Here is a 15,859-nt window from a genome sequence, read left to right as displayed (position 1 = left end):
ATATATATATATATGGCCTCATCAGACCAGCGACCCCTCCAAATCCGTTGCAACTGGTGCTGGATGCACCTGGAAAATTAAGATTAATAATAGTTTTATAACAAGTGCAGTGTGCACATATATATACACATATATGGCCTCATCGGACCAGCAACCCCTCCAAATCCATCGCAGCTGGTGCTGGATGCACCCACGAAATTAAGATTAATAATAGTTTTATAACAAGTGCAGTGTGCACATATATATATATATATATATATGTATTATATATATACAGTTCTGCTTTGCATCCTCGCCCCTACACTTTCCCCAGCCCACACTGCCCCAGTGATGCAAATCAGAGGGAATAAATAAAAGAATAAAATAAAATCGGCTGAAATTTTCCGTGGGGAATGGAAACGCGGGGGGGCGGTGGGGACCTCCCGGGGCCCTCGGGGGCGCGGGTCCGCGCCCCCGAGGGCCCCGGGAGGTCCCCACCGCCCCGGGAGCTCCCGCTATTTTTGGCGCGCCGGGTAGTTGCGTCAATGATGACGCAAGCGACGGGGGGGGGGAACACGCGCGCCGCCACGCCCCACTCTCACTTTTTCCCTTTCGCCGGGTGACGCCACCGCCCTCTATGCAAATGAGGCCACGCCCCCACCCTTAGGGCGTGTCCCTCCGCCGTGACGTCACCGTCGGAAATTAACCAAAAGGGAGCGCTCCCCCGAGGGGGGCGGGGCCAGCCCGGCCCACTGCGGGCGGTGATTGGGCGGCGGGCGGTGACGCGCGGTGACGCGCGCGGGCTCGGGGCGCACGTTGGCTGTGGCGGAGGGAGCCACATAAACAAAGGCACATTGCGGGGACGGGGACACTCCGGCCGCCTCGCAGCGCCGGGCGACACGCTGCCGCCGCGCTCCCGCACAGCCCCGGCGTGTCCCGACGTGTCGCGTCCCGCCCCGCCGCCGCACGGCACTTGGATGCCCGCACAGGTGTCCGCTCTCCGGTGAGTCCCCACGCGCGGAGTGGCGCGCAGCGCACCGCGCACCCACGCGCGAGGCGGGGGACGCGGGGTTTTGGCCGGGGGAGGCGGGGGGGGGGGGGGGGGGTGACAGCGGCAGCTCCGCCGTCCCGTCCCACCCGCGATGGGTCTGTGGCGCTCGGCGCTTCTCCAGCAGCGGGGGTCCCGCTGTCCGTCCGTGGGTGTGTGTCACGCGTGGTGCGGCTGGGCTGCGGGTCCTGCCCGAGCTGGCTGTCACCCGCTCGGGCGGCGGCTCACGGTCCCGCGGGTGCCGAGATCCCCGGGAGGCGGCAAACCCGCGCCTCGCCCGGCTCTCCCCGGAGACGCGTCTCTCGCCTTTTACCGGTGGAGACGGAAAAACGAACCGCTCCTCTCGGCCACAAACGGGGGGCAGACGCGGCTCGTTGTGCGGCAGCCGAGTGACAGCCCGCCTGCGGAAAGTTTTCTTCCTGATTTGAGAAAAAAAAAAAAAGAAACCAAACCAAACCTAGGAGCTCGGGGGTGTCGCGGTACCGAAGAGCCCCGCGGACGCCGGGTGACCCGGCCCTGCCCCGGGAGCGCTCCCGCACCTCGGCGGGGTGCCGGGCCGCGGGGTCGGTGCTGCCGTCGCTCCGCCGCTGCCGCCCGTCCCGGCAGAGCCTCAGGGCAGCTCCGTGTGTCTGTGTTTCAGCCAGCGCGCTGGGCAGGCTGGAGTCCGCCTCCGGGTGCTAAAACCGCGGAAAGTTTGCTCTCCGCTGACCTCCGACACTGTCCGCCTTCAGCTCCCCCGAAAACGCCTCTCACTCGGCTGAAGGTTTGTGCGCTTCGTTCCTGCGGCTCCGCGGCGGCCCCAGCGGGGCCGGGGCAGGGAGGGCTCCGCCGCCGGGCTCCCCCCGCGTCCCCCCGCGCCGGCCGGGGCAGCGCGGTGCCCGGCGGAGCGGCGCGGAGCGGGGCGGGCGGAGGGAGCGCGGTTGTGCGGGCCGAGTCTATATGACCGTGTTTCGTTTCCAGCCATGCCCTGTGTTCAGGCTCAGTATGGGTCCTCGCCACAAGGAGCCAGCCCGGCCTCCCAGAGCTACAGTTACCACTCTTCGGGAGAATACAGCTCCGATTTCTTAACTCCGGAGTTTGTCAAGTTTAGCATGGACCTCACCAACACTGAAATCACTGCCACCACTTCTCTCCCCAGCTTCAGTACCTTTATGGACAACTACAACACAAGCTACGACGTGAAGCCACCTTGCTTGTACCAAATGCCCCTGTCCGGACAGCAGTCCTCCATTAAGGTGGAAGACATTCAGATGCACGGCTACCAGCAGCACAGCCACCTCCCCCCCCAGTCCGAGGAGATGATGTCCCACTCAGGCTCCGTGTACTACAAGCCCTCGTCGCCCCCGACCCCCTCCACGCCCGGCTTCCAGGTGCAGCACGGCCCCATGTGGGACGACCCCGGCTCCCTGCACAACTTCCACCCCAACTACGTGGCCACCACGCACATGATCGAGCAGCGCAAAACGCCCGTCTCCCGCCTCTCCCTCTTCTCCTTCAAGCAGTCGCCCCCCGGCACCCCCGTCTCCAGCTGCCAGATGCGCTTCGACGGGCCCCTCCACGTCCCCATGAACCCCGAGCCGGCCGGGCCCCACCACGCCGTGGACGGGCAGGCCTTCGCCGTCCCCAACCCCATCCGCAAGCAGCCGTCCATGGCCTTCCCCGGGCTGCAGCTGGGCCACGCTCCGCAGCTGCTGGACAGCCAGGTGCCCTCGCCCCCGTCGCGGGGGTCCCCGTCCAACGAGGGGCTCTGCGCCGTCTGCGGGGACAACGCCGCTTGCCAGCACTACGGCGTCCGCACCTGCGAGGGCTGCAAGGGCTTCTTCAAGGTGAGCGGGCGGCGGGCAGGGCGGCGGGGGGGACCCGCCGGGGCGAGGAGCCGCTTGCTTTCCCCTTCAGATGGAAATTGGTTAGGACAGAGAACCGTGTCTGAGCTAACCAAGTGGAACAGAATTCCCTGTGGTAAAATTAAGTGATCTCTTTATTTCACCATCCTGATTGAATAATCTTATCATTTTAAATAGAGGAGGTCTCCAAGGAATGTAAATAATATGAATGCCCACGGATTTGTATTTACCGAGCGTCTCCTTCCCTCCTCTTGGCATATAAAACGCAGCTAGGAGCTGCGAGGTTAGCCCGAGTGTTAACGCTAGCAATTTTCTCCTGTTAAATGCCCTGAAAAAAAAGAAAGGAAAAAAAAGAGAGAGATAAGAGAAAGCGGGGGGGGGGGGGGGAAGAAAAAAAAAAAGGGGGTAAAAAAAAAAAAGGAAAAGAAAATAAGGGAAAGAGTCCGGGAGCTGGCGGGGTCCGGGGGAGCGGGGCCCGCACCGCGGGGCCCGGCGCTGACACCTCCCGCCCGCCCGTCCCGTCCCGTCCCGCAGCGCACGGTGCAGAAAAACGCCAAGTACGTGTGTCTGGCCAACAAGAACTGCCCGGTGGACAAGCGCCGCCGCAACCGCTGCCAGTACTGCCGCTTCCAGAAGTGCCTGGCCGTCGGCATGGTCAAGGAGGGTGAGTCCGCGGGGCCGGCGCAGCCCGCACCGACCCCGGCCGCGCTTGGCCGAGCCGCGCCTAGCCGAGCCGCGCCTAGCCCGGGCCGGGCTCGGCAGAGCGGCTGAGCCTCGTCTCTCTTGCAGTGGTGCGCACAGACAGCCTCAAAGGCCGGAGGGGTCGCTTGCCATCCAAACCGAAGAGCCCCCAGGAGCCCTCTCCCCCCTCTCCCCCGGTGAGTCTGATCAGTGCGCTGGTGAGAGCCCATGTCGACTCCAACCCGGCTATGACCAGCCTGGACTATTCCAGGGTAAGCTGGACCGAGCGCGCGTAGGGACTCGCTGCGCCCGCCCGCCCGGGGAGGGGGGGCAGCCGGCCCCGCCGGCCCGAGCCGCCGGCTCCGCGGCCGCGGGGGGAGCCGAGCGCTGCCCGCCGCCCTGCCCGCCCCCCCGGGGCCGCAGCGGCCGGGCCGGGGGCCGGGGCTGCCGTGCTGTGCCCCGCCGCGCTGGCTGCCCCGGGATCGGGCCGCGCACAACCCGCCCCGCAGATGGAGAGCGGCGACCTCGTAGCGCCGTTCCTAATTGAATTAATTGCCCCGGAACATCCAATTTCCTTACTGGTCAGAGAGAGGTTTAATTGTTATAAAAACCTGGCTCCCCGACTAGAAACGGGGTTAGCAATTTCACGGGTTATATACTTTAGAGAACCTCATTAAGTGCTTTTTAAAATGAATTTCCAGTTCCAGGCTAACCCCGACTACCAGATGAGCGGAGATGACACTCAGCACATCCAGCAGTTCTATGATCTCTTGACCGGCTCCATGGAGATCATCCGAGGATGGGCAGAAAAAATCCCCGGCTTCACTGATCTGCCTAAAACGGACCAGGACCTGCTCTTCGAATCCGCCTTCCTGGAGCTGTTCGTGCTGCGGCTGGCGTACAGGTGAGCGGCAGGACCCGAGGGGCGACTTCTGCGTGGTTATGAAATCAGATCCTTTCAAGGTCCACTGATCTGCATTTTATTAACTCCTCGATAATTAGGTGCCTCTTAAATCCTTCATTTATTGCTCCTCAAGTAATTAGTTGTTTAGCTTTTCTACCCCCATCTTTTCTTTCTTTCTTTTTTTTTTTTTAATCTTACCCTTTCTCTCTCTTTCTTTTTTCCTTTTCACTCTCTCTTCTCTATTTTATTTTTCTTTCATTTCTTTCTCTCTATTCTTTTTCTTTCTGTCCTCTCTACTTTCTATCCTTTTTTTTTCCTTTTAAATATATTTTGTCTTTTTCTCCTTCTCTTTCTTTTCTTTCATTTTCTTACCCTATCTAATTTTCTCTTTCTACTCATTCCTTTATCTGTTCATTTTGGGGTTGTCATATTCCTTCCAGGTCAAATCCAGTGGAGGGCAAGCTTATCTTCTGCAACGGGGTGGTCCTGCACCGGTTGCAGTGTGTCCGTGGCTTTGGGGAGTGGATCGATTCCATTGTTGAATTTTCCTCCAACTTGCAAAATATGAACATCGACATCTCGGCCTTCTCTTGCATCGCTGCCCTGGCCATGGTGACAGGTCAGTGTCCCCTCCTCAGCCCCACCGGGGGCTCCTTTTCCCTCCCGCTCCCACCTGTAACGTCCCACATCGTTCTCTTTTGCAGAGAGGCACGGGCTGAAAGAACCCAAGAGGGTGGAAGAACTTCAAAACAAGATTGTAAATTGTCTCAAAGACCATGTGACTTTTAATAACGGGGGGCTCAATCGCCCCAACTATTTGTCCAAACTCTTGGGAAAGCTCCCGGAACTGCGCACGCTTTGCACGCAGGGGCTGCAACGCATTTTCTACCTGAAACTGGAAGATTTGGTGCCACCGCCAGCAATAATCGACAAACTTTTTCTGGACACTTTACCTTTTTAAGACTCTTCTCCCATGCACTCCCACTGGACTGAAGAGAAACTTCACCTCTCGGAAGGGGGATTCGTCTGGGCCCAGAGCAGCACCCCTGGGTGCCAGTTCCCACCCAAACAGTGTTGGTAACTCCTGCGGGCAGAACGGCAAGGGGCATTTTGGCTCTGGGGCATCATGGATGCAGATCATGGACTACACGAAATACCATGGTATAAACTTTTTATTATCAGCTTATAAATGAATTTATTATTAAAGACTTCTGATTAAAAAGATCTGGCAATGCCAGGTGCGCAGCTAAGACTCTTATGGTGGCAAACAAAGCGTTAAGGTGACCCACAAGTCTCTCTCTCCTAAAGACTAAAGTTTTCTGCTGTAAAAGAAAGCTGTAATATATACAAAACCTAAATGTTGCGTGGGTGGCATGTCATTAAAGAAGGCAAAGGCTTGTAAATTTATCAGATGCAGTTTGGCTTTTTAAAAATTATTCTGTGCCTATTTATGAAGAAATATGGAAAACAATTATAAAAAAATATTAAAAAGAAAAGCTAAACATGTTTTCAAAAAAAAAAAAAAGAAAGAAAAAAGAAAAAAAAAAGGGAGAATAAAGAGAAAGAAAAATACATCTCTCTGTACCGGGAAAGCATGATGATTCTAGGGTGACAATGTTATAGGCACTTGCTATTTCAGTAATGTCTATATTCTATAAATAGTATTTCAGACACTATGTAGTCTGTTAGCTTTTATAAAGACTGGTAGTTATCTAAGCTTCAAACATTTTCTCAATTGTAAAATAGGTGGGCACAAGTATTACAGAACCTGAAATCCTCCCCAAAGGGACACATAGTGTTTGTAAACACCGTCCGACATTCCTTGTTTGTAAGTGTTGTATGTACTGTTGATGTTGATTAAAAAAGAAGTTTATATCTTGATTATTTTGTTGTCTAAAGCTAAACAAAACTTGCATGCAGCAGCTTTTGACTGTTTCCAGAGTGCTTATAATATACATAACTCCCTGGAAATTACTGAGCACTTTGAATTTTTGGTTTGTTTTGTTCCGGTTTTTTATGTCTAAAATTGTCGGTTAATATATTATTTTATGTTCGAGTAATATTTTTAATATTGCCATATTCTGTAGTATTTTTCTTTGTATACAAGTCACTGCCTTTTTTTCTATGGTGTATGACAGTTAGAAACGCGGATTTTTTTTTTTTTCTCCCGATAACTCTTTCTTTGAGAAAGACAATTTTAATGTTTACAACAATAAAACATGTAAACGAATAGAATTTCGTCTTCTCTCTGTCCAAGCGAGCCGCAGCAGCATCCCTTGCACACAGAGGACAATGGCCTCTGCCGGGCAGCGGTAGGGGCGCAGGAGGAAGGACGGGGCAGTTTCCTTGCGGGAGGGCGAGCGGCAGGACCCGCCGGCTCTGCGGGAGGAAGAGGAGCAAAACCCGAGCCTCCCAGGTTGGTCCTTTCCCGGGTTTTTCCCCCGGCAGTATCCCAGCCCGCCCTTGGCGCGGCATCGCCCTCCTCCCGCGCAAGCGTTTGCTGCGGAAAACCCCTTTTTTATTATATTAACGGGATCTAACGGCGAAACCTCGTCCCGCGGCTCCGGGGGTGGGTGTAGGGGGGCAGGATGGGCCGGGCGGGTGGTGGCTCCTCACGGGCAGCGCTGCGGGGGCTGGTGTCGGGGGTGCCTGGTACCGGGGGGTGCTCTGCGCCGGGGAGTGCCTGCACCTGGGCTGTTCGCTGCCCTCCGAACACTTCGAGTTCCTGGAAAACTTTGCAGCAGGGCAGGCGATTTGCTCTGAGCTCGGCTTTGCCGGGGCCGGCTGCGCTCAGAACCACGCTTAGCACCGCGCTTAGCGACTTCCCGGGCGGTGCGCGGAGCGGCGGCGGAGCCGCTGCGGCCCCCGCACCCCCGGCGTCCAGCCCCGGCGGCGGGACCGGCGCGGACGTGCTCCGCGGGTGTCCCGGCTCCGCACCCCGCGCGGAACGGGAGGAGGAAACGAAACTTGGGTGGCACGTCTGGGAATTTAGAAAACTTCAGCCTTTTGCGTCAGGGGAAAAAAAAAAAAAAACAACAAACTGCCCGGGAGACGGGGGCAGGATGCCAGCCCTGAAATCGGTTTTAAGGTGCTCTCTGCCGCGCGTCCCGCCGTGCCCGGGCCGGGGAGCCCGGGGGTGCTTGCCCGGTGGCGACGGGCTGAGGTGGGCCGGTCACAGCCCGTCGCCAGCGGGCGAGCAGCCCTGGCTCGCTGCGGGAGCTGCGGGCAAGCCCCGGCGCAGGGCTCGCTTATGCGGTGGTGGATGACATGGGCACCCCGGGCTTGTAGGAAGTAGGGACTTTGTGGCTCGTTTAGGCGAGGAATTCATTAAAAGAGTTGTAAGAAGAAATAAAAGAATGGGTCCTGCGGCAGGCCTGTGCTGGGGCAATTAGCGGGTCCGGGAGCAGGGAGTTAGGCAGCGCCTAACTGAAGCTGAGCGAGGTCCAGAGCTTGGTATTGCCGCAGGCACGGGGCTCAAGTCGTTGTGACTTTAACCCTTACATGAAACCTCCACCTGCTCTCATTTTCTGTCGAGCAATAAGCTGCTTTCGCCAAACACTTTCCTCAATGTCTTTTGTAATAACTTTCCTAAATGCTTAATCCCCTGCACCTGGAGGAGAGCAGAGATTGTCCTTCCGAGCCCGCCGGCTCACACCTGCCGCGGCTGTTCCCTCCCTCCCAGCGCTCCCATCTTCCCGCAGGTTTCCAGGCTCTTCGTCCCGCATCCCCCGGCTGGGCTCGGGTGGCACCGGGTGACAAGGGGTGTCCCGCAGCGGTGCCCCGCAGCGGTGCGCGGGGCTGGGGGGACACTGCCCGGTGGGACGGGAGCCCCCGGGGGGGTTGGTTGGGGTTCGCGGGAGGGAACGTTCCCGGGGCTCTCCCGTCGGGGGATGTGCACCCTCAGCCGGGGAGGGATGGGTCTGTGTGCCCGGGGGGGGACGCTGCTGGTTCCCTGCTCTGAACGCCCCCAGCAAGGAGGGAAAGAAAGAAAGAAGCACTGGCATTTAGAAAAATGTTTGGAGTGGAAGCCCAATGCAGAATATGGATCTGAAGGAATGATTTTAGAAAGGTGATATCAATGGGAGGATTTATTAAAAGATTTTACTTCTGTAGGCATAAAATATTTCAGATTAGTCTGAGTTATTTTAGCTCCATGCGGATTATGAAATTTGTTACTGCTTTTTCTGCTTGGCTGGTGTGAGAAGGCAGACAAAACCCATTATGGTTTGTTCCTGCAGGTTTCCCTTTTTTGTAGTTCATTATCAGGCCGCTGGGCTGATTTGAACCTAACTTTTTTTTTGCTCGTACACTTGCACTGTCTTCTACAGAGTTACTCCTTCGATGCATCGGTGCATAAGAATGGAGTCTCTTTGCTTTATTTGTCTGAAAGTCCCATTTCTGTTTCTAGTGAAGCCCACACAGTTACCCTGTGGACTGTCCCATTGTTCCTCTCTGGAGCCGGACACCTTTCTCCTCCCAACGTGGAAGGCTGAGAAGATTGTTCACTAAGATTATGCACCAAGGCATAATTTTCCATAGTATGCTAGGGTTTACCAGCTTGACAAACAAACTGCAGGTGAAGGCAGGTCAGGTGTTTGCATATACAGTGCATCATATTCAACTTGCGACATTTAATTTAAGCTTCATTTTTCCGAGGGCCTGGATAATGCGACATATACCTTGCATGTGTTATGCTTCGACTTCCAGCAAACTGTGCTTGTCTGCAGTAATTCTAACAGAATTCACAATGCGAGACTTGGGGACACGGAAGTGTTCGGCGTATTCTGAAACCACCTTTCCCGAACGTAGCACTGGGAAGATGAATTACTGCAGGCACGAGACCCGTGTAGGAGCTTTATTAGTTTTGGAATGCAATCAGCAACACTTGCTTTCTTAGTTCTTTACCTAATTATCCTCATTGCATATGTCATATACACAGAGAGCAGCCAGGAGGAATTCATGTCTAGGGAAGTCAAAGCTAGAAAATTCGTGTTTTATGTGATTTTACCCTTCTGACTTTCTTTCGTGGTAGAAATCCCTGTACTGGTTGCATACGTAAAAGCACTTTGGATGCACCTGTAGCTGATTTTTTATGTATAAGTAAACCCACTGCTGCATAATCTGCACTTGCTGAAACGTTAGCCCTAAGTAACCTTTACAGCTGGTTACGGTGCAGAGGGAGATGTTGGTATTCATGAATGTTTTGACATATTTGACATTTTCTATACGGTGTGCTCTTTCTCTGTTTTTCTGATTTCCTCCTCTCATTGCTCCCCGATTTTAGTAGCAAATGGTAGAATTCACCAGACTGTTGTGGTCTGGGTGCTTTGGAGGCAGAAGGATGGATCTGCAAAGAAACTTAAGCTTTGTATGTAGTGGGGTGTGTGTGGGTTTGCGTGTGTGGGGTTTTTTTTTAATTTTATTTTTAAAAAATTTATTTGTTGCATTTCCAAGCATGTGTCTAGGTAAATAATTGGATTATTGCATTTTGATGTGGTGCAACCATGACCAGAAGAGTTCATTTTCACAAAACAGGTGATTTGTGTTCTCTTTCAAAAGAATCACGTCTGGCATACAGATTTGTACAATTTGAAGGCAAGGGATTTCTGCATGGCTAGAACTCACTGTTTTAGGTTCATTGCAGTACTGGCAAGGCAGCCCTGCTTACTTCAGCAAGGTGATTTGTGTTTGCTTGAGTTTCCAATGTGATGTTTTCTGCAAGATGCAGAACGTGCCGGGCTACTGAAGGACTGATGCTCAAACTGATTTTGGATAAACGTAAACAATACATTTAGTTGAATAGGCCTCATGTCTATTCAGATAACTCCCAACTTTTACCCACATCGACATGCAGTATTCTGTATGAAACCAAATCTCATTAGTAAATTTGGGACCTTCATTAAGATGAGAGAAATCCCATAACAGCAGTGCATGTTTTGATCGCTTGACGTTTTTCTGCTCGGCTCCCTCTTTTATGATTGAGCAGCTTTCAGAATGTAGGAACAGTGTAATGCAGGTAAATGTTTCTGTTCAGGAGAAATGAACAACTTCTGTAGGCAAACGCGCAGGTTTTTCCTGTCCCTCCGTGGTGGGGCTGGAGGCCGGTCCCTCGGGCTCACAACTTGGGGTTGGCACAGGGGTTTTTTGGCACTTCAGGTCTGGTGATTGAAGCAATGCCTTTAACAGGACAAATCTCTACAGCACTGGCAAAAATAATTTTAATGCTTGTTGCCTATCTTATTAAAGGCCTAGGGGCTCACACACATTAATAAATACTAAATAACATTGCTTAGCTAACTTTTCTTGACTAACTTGGTTTTCTACAAGGAAACATAAATCCAGAATTTTAATTATTCTGTCATTTTACTGTTCCATGCAAATCACACAGTGTACTACAACACAGCCAGAATTGCAGACAATAAAACCTAGCTGTAATCCGGCTGTAAAATAAATGGCAAAAAGTCTTTTCCTCATGTGTTCCCATTCTCCAACAAAACTTGTAAAAATGGCGGGGACTTGTAATCGTTAAATCCCGAGAGCGTGCCGTGTTTGGCTATGGGAGCAGCTGCTCAATGGCGATGTGGTAGTTGCGTGTGTTGGATCACGGGTGCGATGTCACTGATGCGCCTGCGTTGGTGGCACAACCCTCGTCAGTAGTTCAGGTACGTACCTTGGAACAAGAAACCCTCCAGCTTCTTCATAGAGAAATAAAGCGAAGCGACAAGCTCTGGAGCAAAACTTCAAAGGCCACTGACGAGGGGTTCTGCTGCGGGAGGAGCGAGCCGTGGCGTCAGCTCCCCTGGAAATGTTCTGGCTCCGGGCAGGGAGCGTCACCGTGAGCCAGGGCTGGGCTCAGCTCGGCGTGGGGAGCAGACCCGCCGCTGCAACAGGCTGGCTCTGCCTCTCAGCTCAGCAGCGGTGCCTTGCTTTCCGCTCCGCTGTGCTCAGTGCGGGCTCGGAGGGCAGAGCCCAGCCGGGAGGTTGGATGGATGAGGGGCGGTGGAGGCGCTGGAAGCCCCGGAGGGGATGCTGTGTCCACCCGGGTCCCCCTCAGGGTGAGGGGGAGCAGCAGCTGTGCCTGGGCCTGTTTGCCTGCTTGTGTGCACTGCTGGGAAATTGTAATTTTGAAAGAAAAGGGGCAAAGCGCGCATCCCGCCTCTGCACAGGGGCAGGGTGTGATGCTCCTCACGGGGCACGAGCCATCGCTCCCCACTGAGCTCTGGCAGGAGGTTCTGCGGGTGATTCGGTACCTCTAGCATAAAGAGATCGCTCTTTTTTTTTTAAACACTGATGTGGCTAGTTCCGTAGGTTTACTTCTAAATGTTATTCTCTTTAAGACTGTCCCCAGGTCTGTACAGGTTGACATTTTTTTGTCCCAGATATTTCTCCTGTGTTTTATTTCCGCTTGCTCCCTGTCAGCTGCCGCGGCAGCTCCGTTCCCGCGGCTGGGAGGGCAGGGGGCAGCTCTCCCTGGCAGCCACGTCGAGGTCGCTCTGCTTCCCCGGGGGGCTGCTCCTGCTCCCTGCGGTGGAGCCTCCGCGGTGGAGCATCCATGGAGCTCGCGGTGCGGGCGCTGCCTCCGAGCTCCCAGCCGGCAGAAGGCTCTTCCTTGGCATCAGGGGATGGCTTTGGAAAGCACAGCTTAGCCACTATTGCCACTATCCTCACAAACTCTTTTCTTTAAAAAAAAATTTTAATTTTTATTTATTTTTTTAATGTACATCTCTCCAGTTCTAAAAGTCCTTTATGGAAGCAGGCATACCACGGTTAACTTGTTGGGCAATTTTGTTTTAGAGGCATTAAGTAGTTTAGGATCCTTAGTTTTGACAATTTTCCTCTCCTGTTAGAAGAAATTGCCAATGTAGAAGTGTAAAAGCAGGAATCTGCTGAGGCCACAGAAACAGAGCTTGCTGCTCCTGCAAACAGTGCTGCTTGTGTGGTTTTGTGACTCAAGTTTAGTGAAGGTTCAGGACTATCATATTTTCAAAACGCATTTCTCTACAGCTGCAATTAAGCATTTTGAGAAGCTAAGTGACTAGATGCTATAGTATGCTGCTTTTTTTTCCCCCCCGTTTTACTGTAAAATTGAGTATTTATCTGGATGATGTGTCCAAATAACACCAATATGATTCTTGTGTGGTGACATGACTCCCAGTATCTGGCTCTGAATTTCGCTTTACAACAAGAGTCTGATTTTACAAATCGTAGGCACATGAGTATATTGGCATTAATAAACTGCTGAAACTAAGGACTTGTTAGCAGAGCATCATACTGTTGGATCTATATATATAATGTAAATGGTGGAGGTCACAAATAGAAACCCCAAATCCTGTATTTATGACATTTATAGCAAGAATAATCTATTGTGCAACCGAGAGCGTAAGCAAGGGCAATAAAACACAGCTATTTCAAATTAATTTCAAATCATATACTGGTGTGTTTTCTCCTCAAAAACCTCTATAAAAACGAATCTTTGTGCTAATTCCTGAAGGTGGAGTTTATAGAGAAGTGTAAAATTTTTACTTCATTTCATTTCCTAACAAAAACAAATTTCATGTGTTCACATTGCTTCCATAATAGTTTGTAAGTGAGCCGTATGACCATGACTAAGAAATACATGTTTCCTACAACACATTTTTTTTTATAGTTTTATTTTTAGGAGATTTACAAAACAAGTATGAAATAATGGCATAAAGTTATTTGGAAAAAGTTATTGATATTAGTGAAACCAGAGCGAGACTGTTAGCTGACATTAACTACCACCATTTGCTGTCTCTGCCTTTAATAAAGGAAAGAAGAAAGTTGCAGGTTCAGTAAACAAGGGGCTAGAGAGAAACCACTATTTCATAATCCTAGAAATACCTGTGCCATGGACACCTCGGCCAGGTTTATTTTCTGTAGTGATCAGAGGGTGTACAAGCCCTGAGAGCATTTACAGCTGTTTCTGCACCGGAGTGCAATTTCAGGAAGAAATCCTGTGTTGTTTTTATTCGTACATCCACAATTCCTTTACAGGCTAAGCAAATATTTAATTGAGATTAACACTGTGGTGTTCTTCATTCAAACGTGAAAATAAACTGGGAGTGGTTAGTTCTTTTAACGCGGAAGAGACCGTGCTGTCAAATCCACTGTTTTAGACTGAATTTCAAGCCAGTGCATGGGAGTGCAGAAGATAGCAACATGTTTGAAATTGTAATGCCGTGCCTCACAAAATCTTGCTGGAAAGATGCATTAAAGGGGCCGGAGGATGAGCAGGGCAGCAGGAGCAGGCAGCGAGGGGGTGCGGGGTCCGGGTGAGGGCAGCGGCTGCAGCCACGGCTGTGGAGCTCGGGGTGCTCAAGCACCTGCACTGGCTATGTGGAAAACAAACAGCGAGTGTGTCGTATTTTTAGGTGAAATTATTATTTATTTTCTCCCAAATAATCGGGATAGTTAGAGGTTACCAATATACATAGGGCCCTACGGAAACTGATAAGTGAATGCAACCCGCTCTTACTCTCCGAGACAAGCCAGGTTTAGGAATTAAGGCCAGGCTCAGGATGGCTTTATTTTCCAGATTAACTCTTACTTAGCTGCCTAGTGTAGAAATACTGCAGACCACAGACATGAGTGAGAAGGAAGCAGCTTTAAAGAAGAGATGCGAAGTTGGATCTAGGAGGAAATGTAACAGGGTTTAACGAGCTTGTCATGGGACATGCGGGCGGAATTGAAGTTGGAAGTGTGCTTTGAGGTGGAGAGGCGGGATGGAGCAGCGCAGACTTTCTGAACGTTGGAGTCCAGCAGAATGCAATGCTGAGCAGCCTGTTTAACGCGGTTGTTGTGTTTGTGGTGGAGTCGATGTTAACATTTCTATGAAGGCCGTACCATGGCTCCTGCCAGCGCAGGGCTGTTCCCGTGCTGCTCGCGGCTGTTTGCGGAGCCAGCGGCTCTGCAGGCAGCAGGTGATGCAAGCGAGCGTGTCACAACCACAAAGTGGTAAAACTTCCCAGTTTAACCCAAGTGGGTTTTGTCCGTGTGCTTTTTCATGGATTCTCTTCAGTCAACAGGCTCTTTGCATGGGTATTTCTTGGGATCTGATTTTAACGAGAAAAATAATTCAGGTGTGGCTGCCATCAGCTCATGGAGAGTATTTACTGCTAACTCAGAAACCCCTTGGAAAACTGATTTTTAAAGGAAGGTATTAATATAGCTCTAAGCATGTTGTTGCAGAAATGTATAATTTTACTCGCTGCCATTTGAGAAGACCCATTTTCAAATCCTGCTCGAGTCACAAACAGAAATGATCTTGAGCGTCCCCCTAATCCCTCCCGTATCTCCCTGAGTTTCAGCAGTAATGACAAACCCTCTCTGCCACATGCTTTGGCACAGCCGGGCAGGGCTGGCAGCTCCTCGGCGGCGCGGGCGAGCAGATGTGCCGCACGGCTGCTCCGCGGTGCCGCGGCACAGCTGGCCCAGGGCTGCTCCGGCACATGGGCGCCTGGGCTGGGCTCCAGCCCGCGGCTCCTCCGGCGCGGGCTCTCGGAAGCTGTAGGATCTGTTAAGGTAAGATACCAGCCAGTGCTTTTTCTCTGCACGGTTTGTAAATAGTGGGGTAAACATGATAACTGCAGAAGTGTCTTTAATGAATGGCGTTTGCATAAGCGGTTGTATCAGAAGGTAATGGGGTTTGCATAAACAGTTGTATCAGAAGGTAATGGGGAAAAGAGCAACAGTTTTTTGTGTAAAATGTATGTATTGGTTGAGAAATTTTTTGGAAAACTGAAAGCTGTGATTTTTGCCAGAGGTACATTAATAATGGTTCACCTCCGGAGTCGGCGGTGCTTTGCTAATGCCAGATGCTGGTGTGCTCCTCTAAGCCTGTGTCTGAGTGATGGGGTGACATCCCTGCAGGGATGGCCTGGGAAAGCGTGGGGCCGAGGAGACGCGGCTCCGTGATGTGTTCGTCCCCTTCCCCGTGACACTGAAGCCCCGCACAGCTGGAGCTCTGTGCACCAGAAGCGCAGCGCCGCGCACCCAGAGCGCCGGGGCTTCGGCACGGGAGCGCAGACGCGCCATCACCTCTGTGCTCGGGGATCAGCTTGGGAATTAACCCGCCTGTTCTCACACCCAGCGTGAGTCTTGGGTCGGTTTTAATGGGACGTGAAGCTCCTGCGGTCCCCAGGCGGGAGGGCAGCGCTGGGAGCACCGGGGCCGCACGTGGTGCCGGGGCGGCGGATGCTCGGGGACAGCGTCCCGTCCGTGCCCGCAGCCCGGCCTCACGCCTTGGGTGTGAAGGGGAGCAGTACCTGGCCACTGCTGACACAGCGAGCAGGGTGAATGTGGAAATACAAATGAACCCTTGCACAGGGGAGCTGAGGTGGGGATTTTTTTCGGATCCTCTTTGCAGGCGTCTCCACTGCTGGG

General features: G+C 52.4%; 1 protein-coding gene across 4 annotated transcripts; it reads left to right on the top strand.

Moving 5' to 3' along the window:
- The first annotated feature begins 870 nt into the window (after positions 1-870).
- NR4A2 (nuclear receptor subfamily 4 group A member 2) lies at positions 871-5,914 on the top strand. 4 transcript variants are annotated; one of them, XM_065637625.1, is made up of 9 exons: positions 871-982; positions 1,668-1,790; positions 1,988-2,397; positions 2,530-2,853; positions 3,406-3,535; positions 3,661-3,824; positions 4,254-4,456; positions 4,897-5,075; positions 5,161-5,914. In XM_065637625.1, the coding sequence occupies exons 3-9, from the start codon at positions 1,990-1,992 to the stop codon at positions 5,415-5,417; spliced, it is 1,665 nt and encodes a 554-aa protein (XP_065493697.1). In that variant the 5' UTR covers positions 871-982; positions 1,668-1,790; positions 1,988-1,989; the 3' UTR covers positions 5,418-5,914. The 4 variants fall into 4 exon arrangements, with proteins under 4 accessions (XP_065493697.1, XP_065493696.1, XP_065493694.1 ...); XM_065637624.1 differs by having other exon boundaries at positions 1,988-2,853; positions 3,661-3,749; XM_065637622.1 differs by having other exon boundaries at positions 1,988-2,853.
- The last annotated feature ends 9,945 nt before the right edge of the window (positions 5,915-15,859 follow it).

This window comes from Caloenas nicobarica, chromosome 6 (genome assembly GCF_036013445.1).
Source record: "Caloenas nicobarica isolate bCalNic1 chromosome 6, bCalNic1.hap1, whole genome shotgun sequence".
NCBI classification, from domain to species: domain Eukaryota; kingdom Metazoa; phylum Chordata; class Aves; order Columbiformes; family Columbidae; genus Caloenas; species Caloenas nicobarica.
Note: the sequence above shows the minus strand (reverse complement) of the source record. Positions and strands in the feature narration are given on the sequence as shown.

What these genes read in the sequence shown, in the direction of transcription:
- NR4A2 (XM_065637623.1), top strand. Translation starts at nt 1,990, where the DNA reads ATGCCCTGTGTTCAGGCTCAGTATGGGTCCTCGCCACAAGGAGCCAGC. An exon ending in GCTGCAAGGGCTTCTTCAAG is followed by an intron (nt 2,854 to 3,405) that starts GTGAGCGGGCGG and finishes CCCGTCCCGCAG; the next exon opens with CGCACGGTGCAGAAAAACGC. An exon ending in TGCCCTGGCCATGGTGACAG is followed by an intron (nt 5,076 to 5,160) that starts GTCAGTGTCCCC and finishes TCTCTTTTGCAG; the next exon opens with AGAGGCACGGGCTGAAAGAA.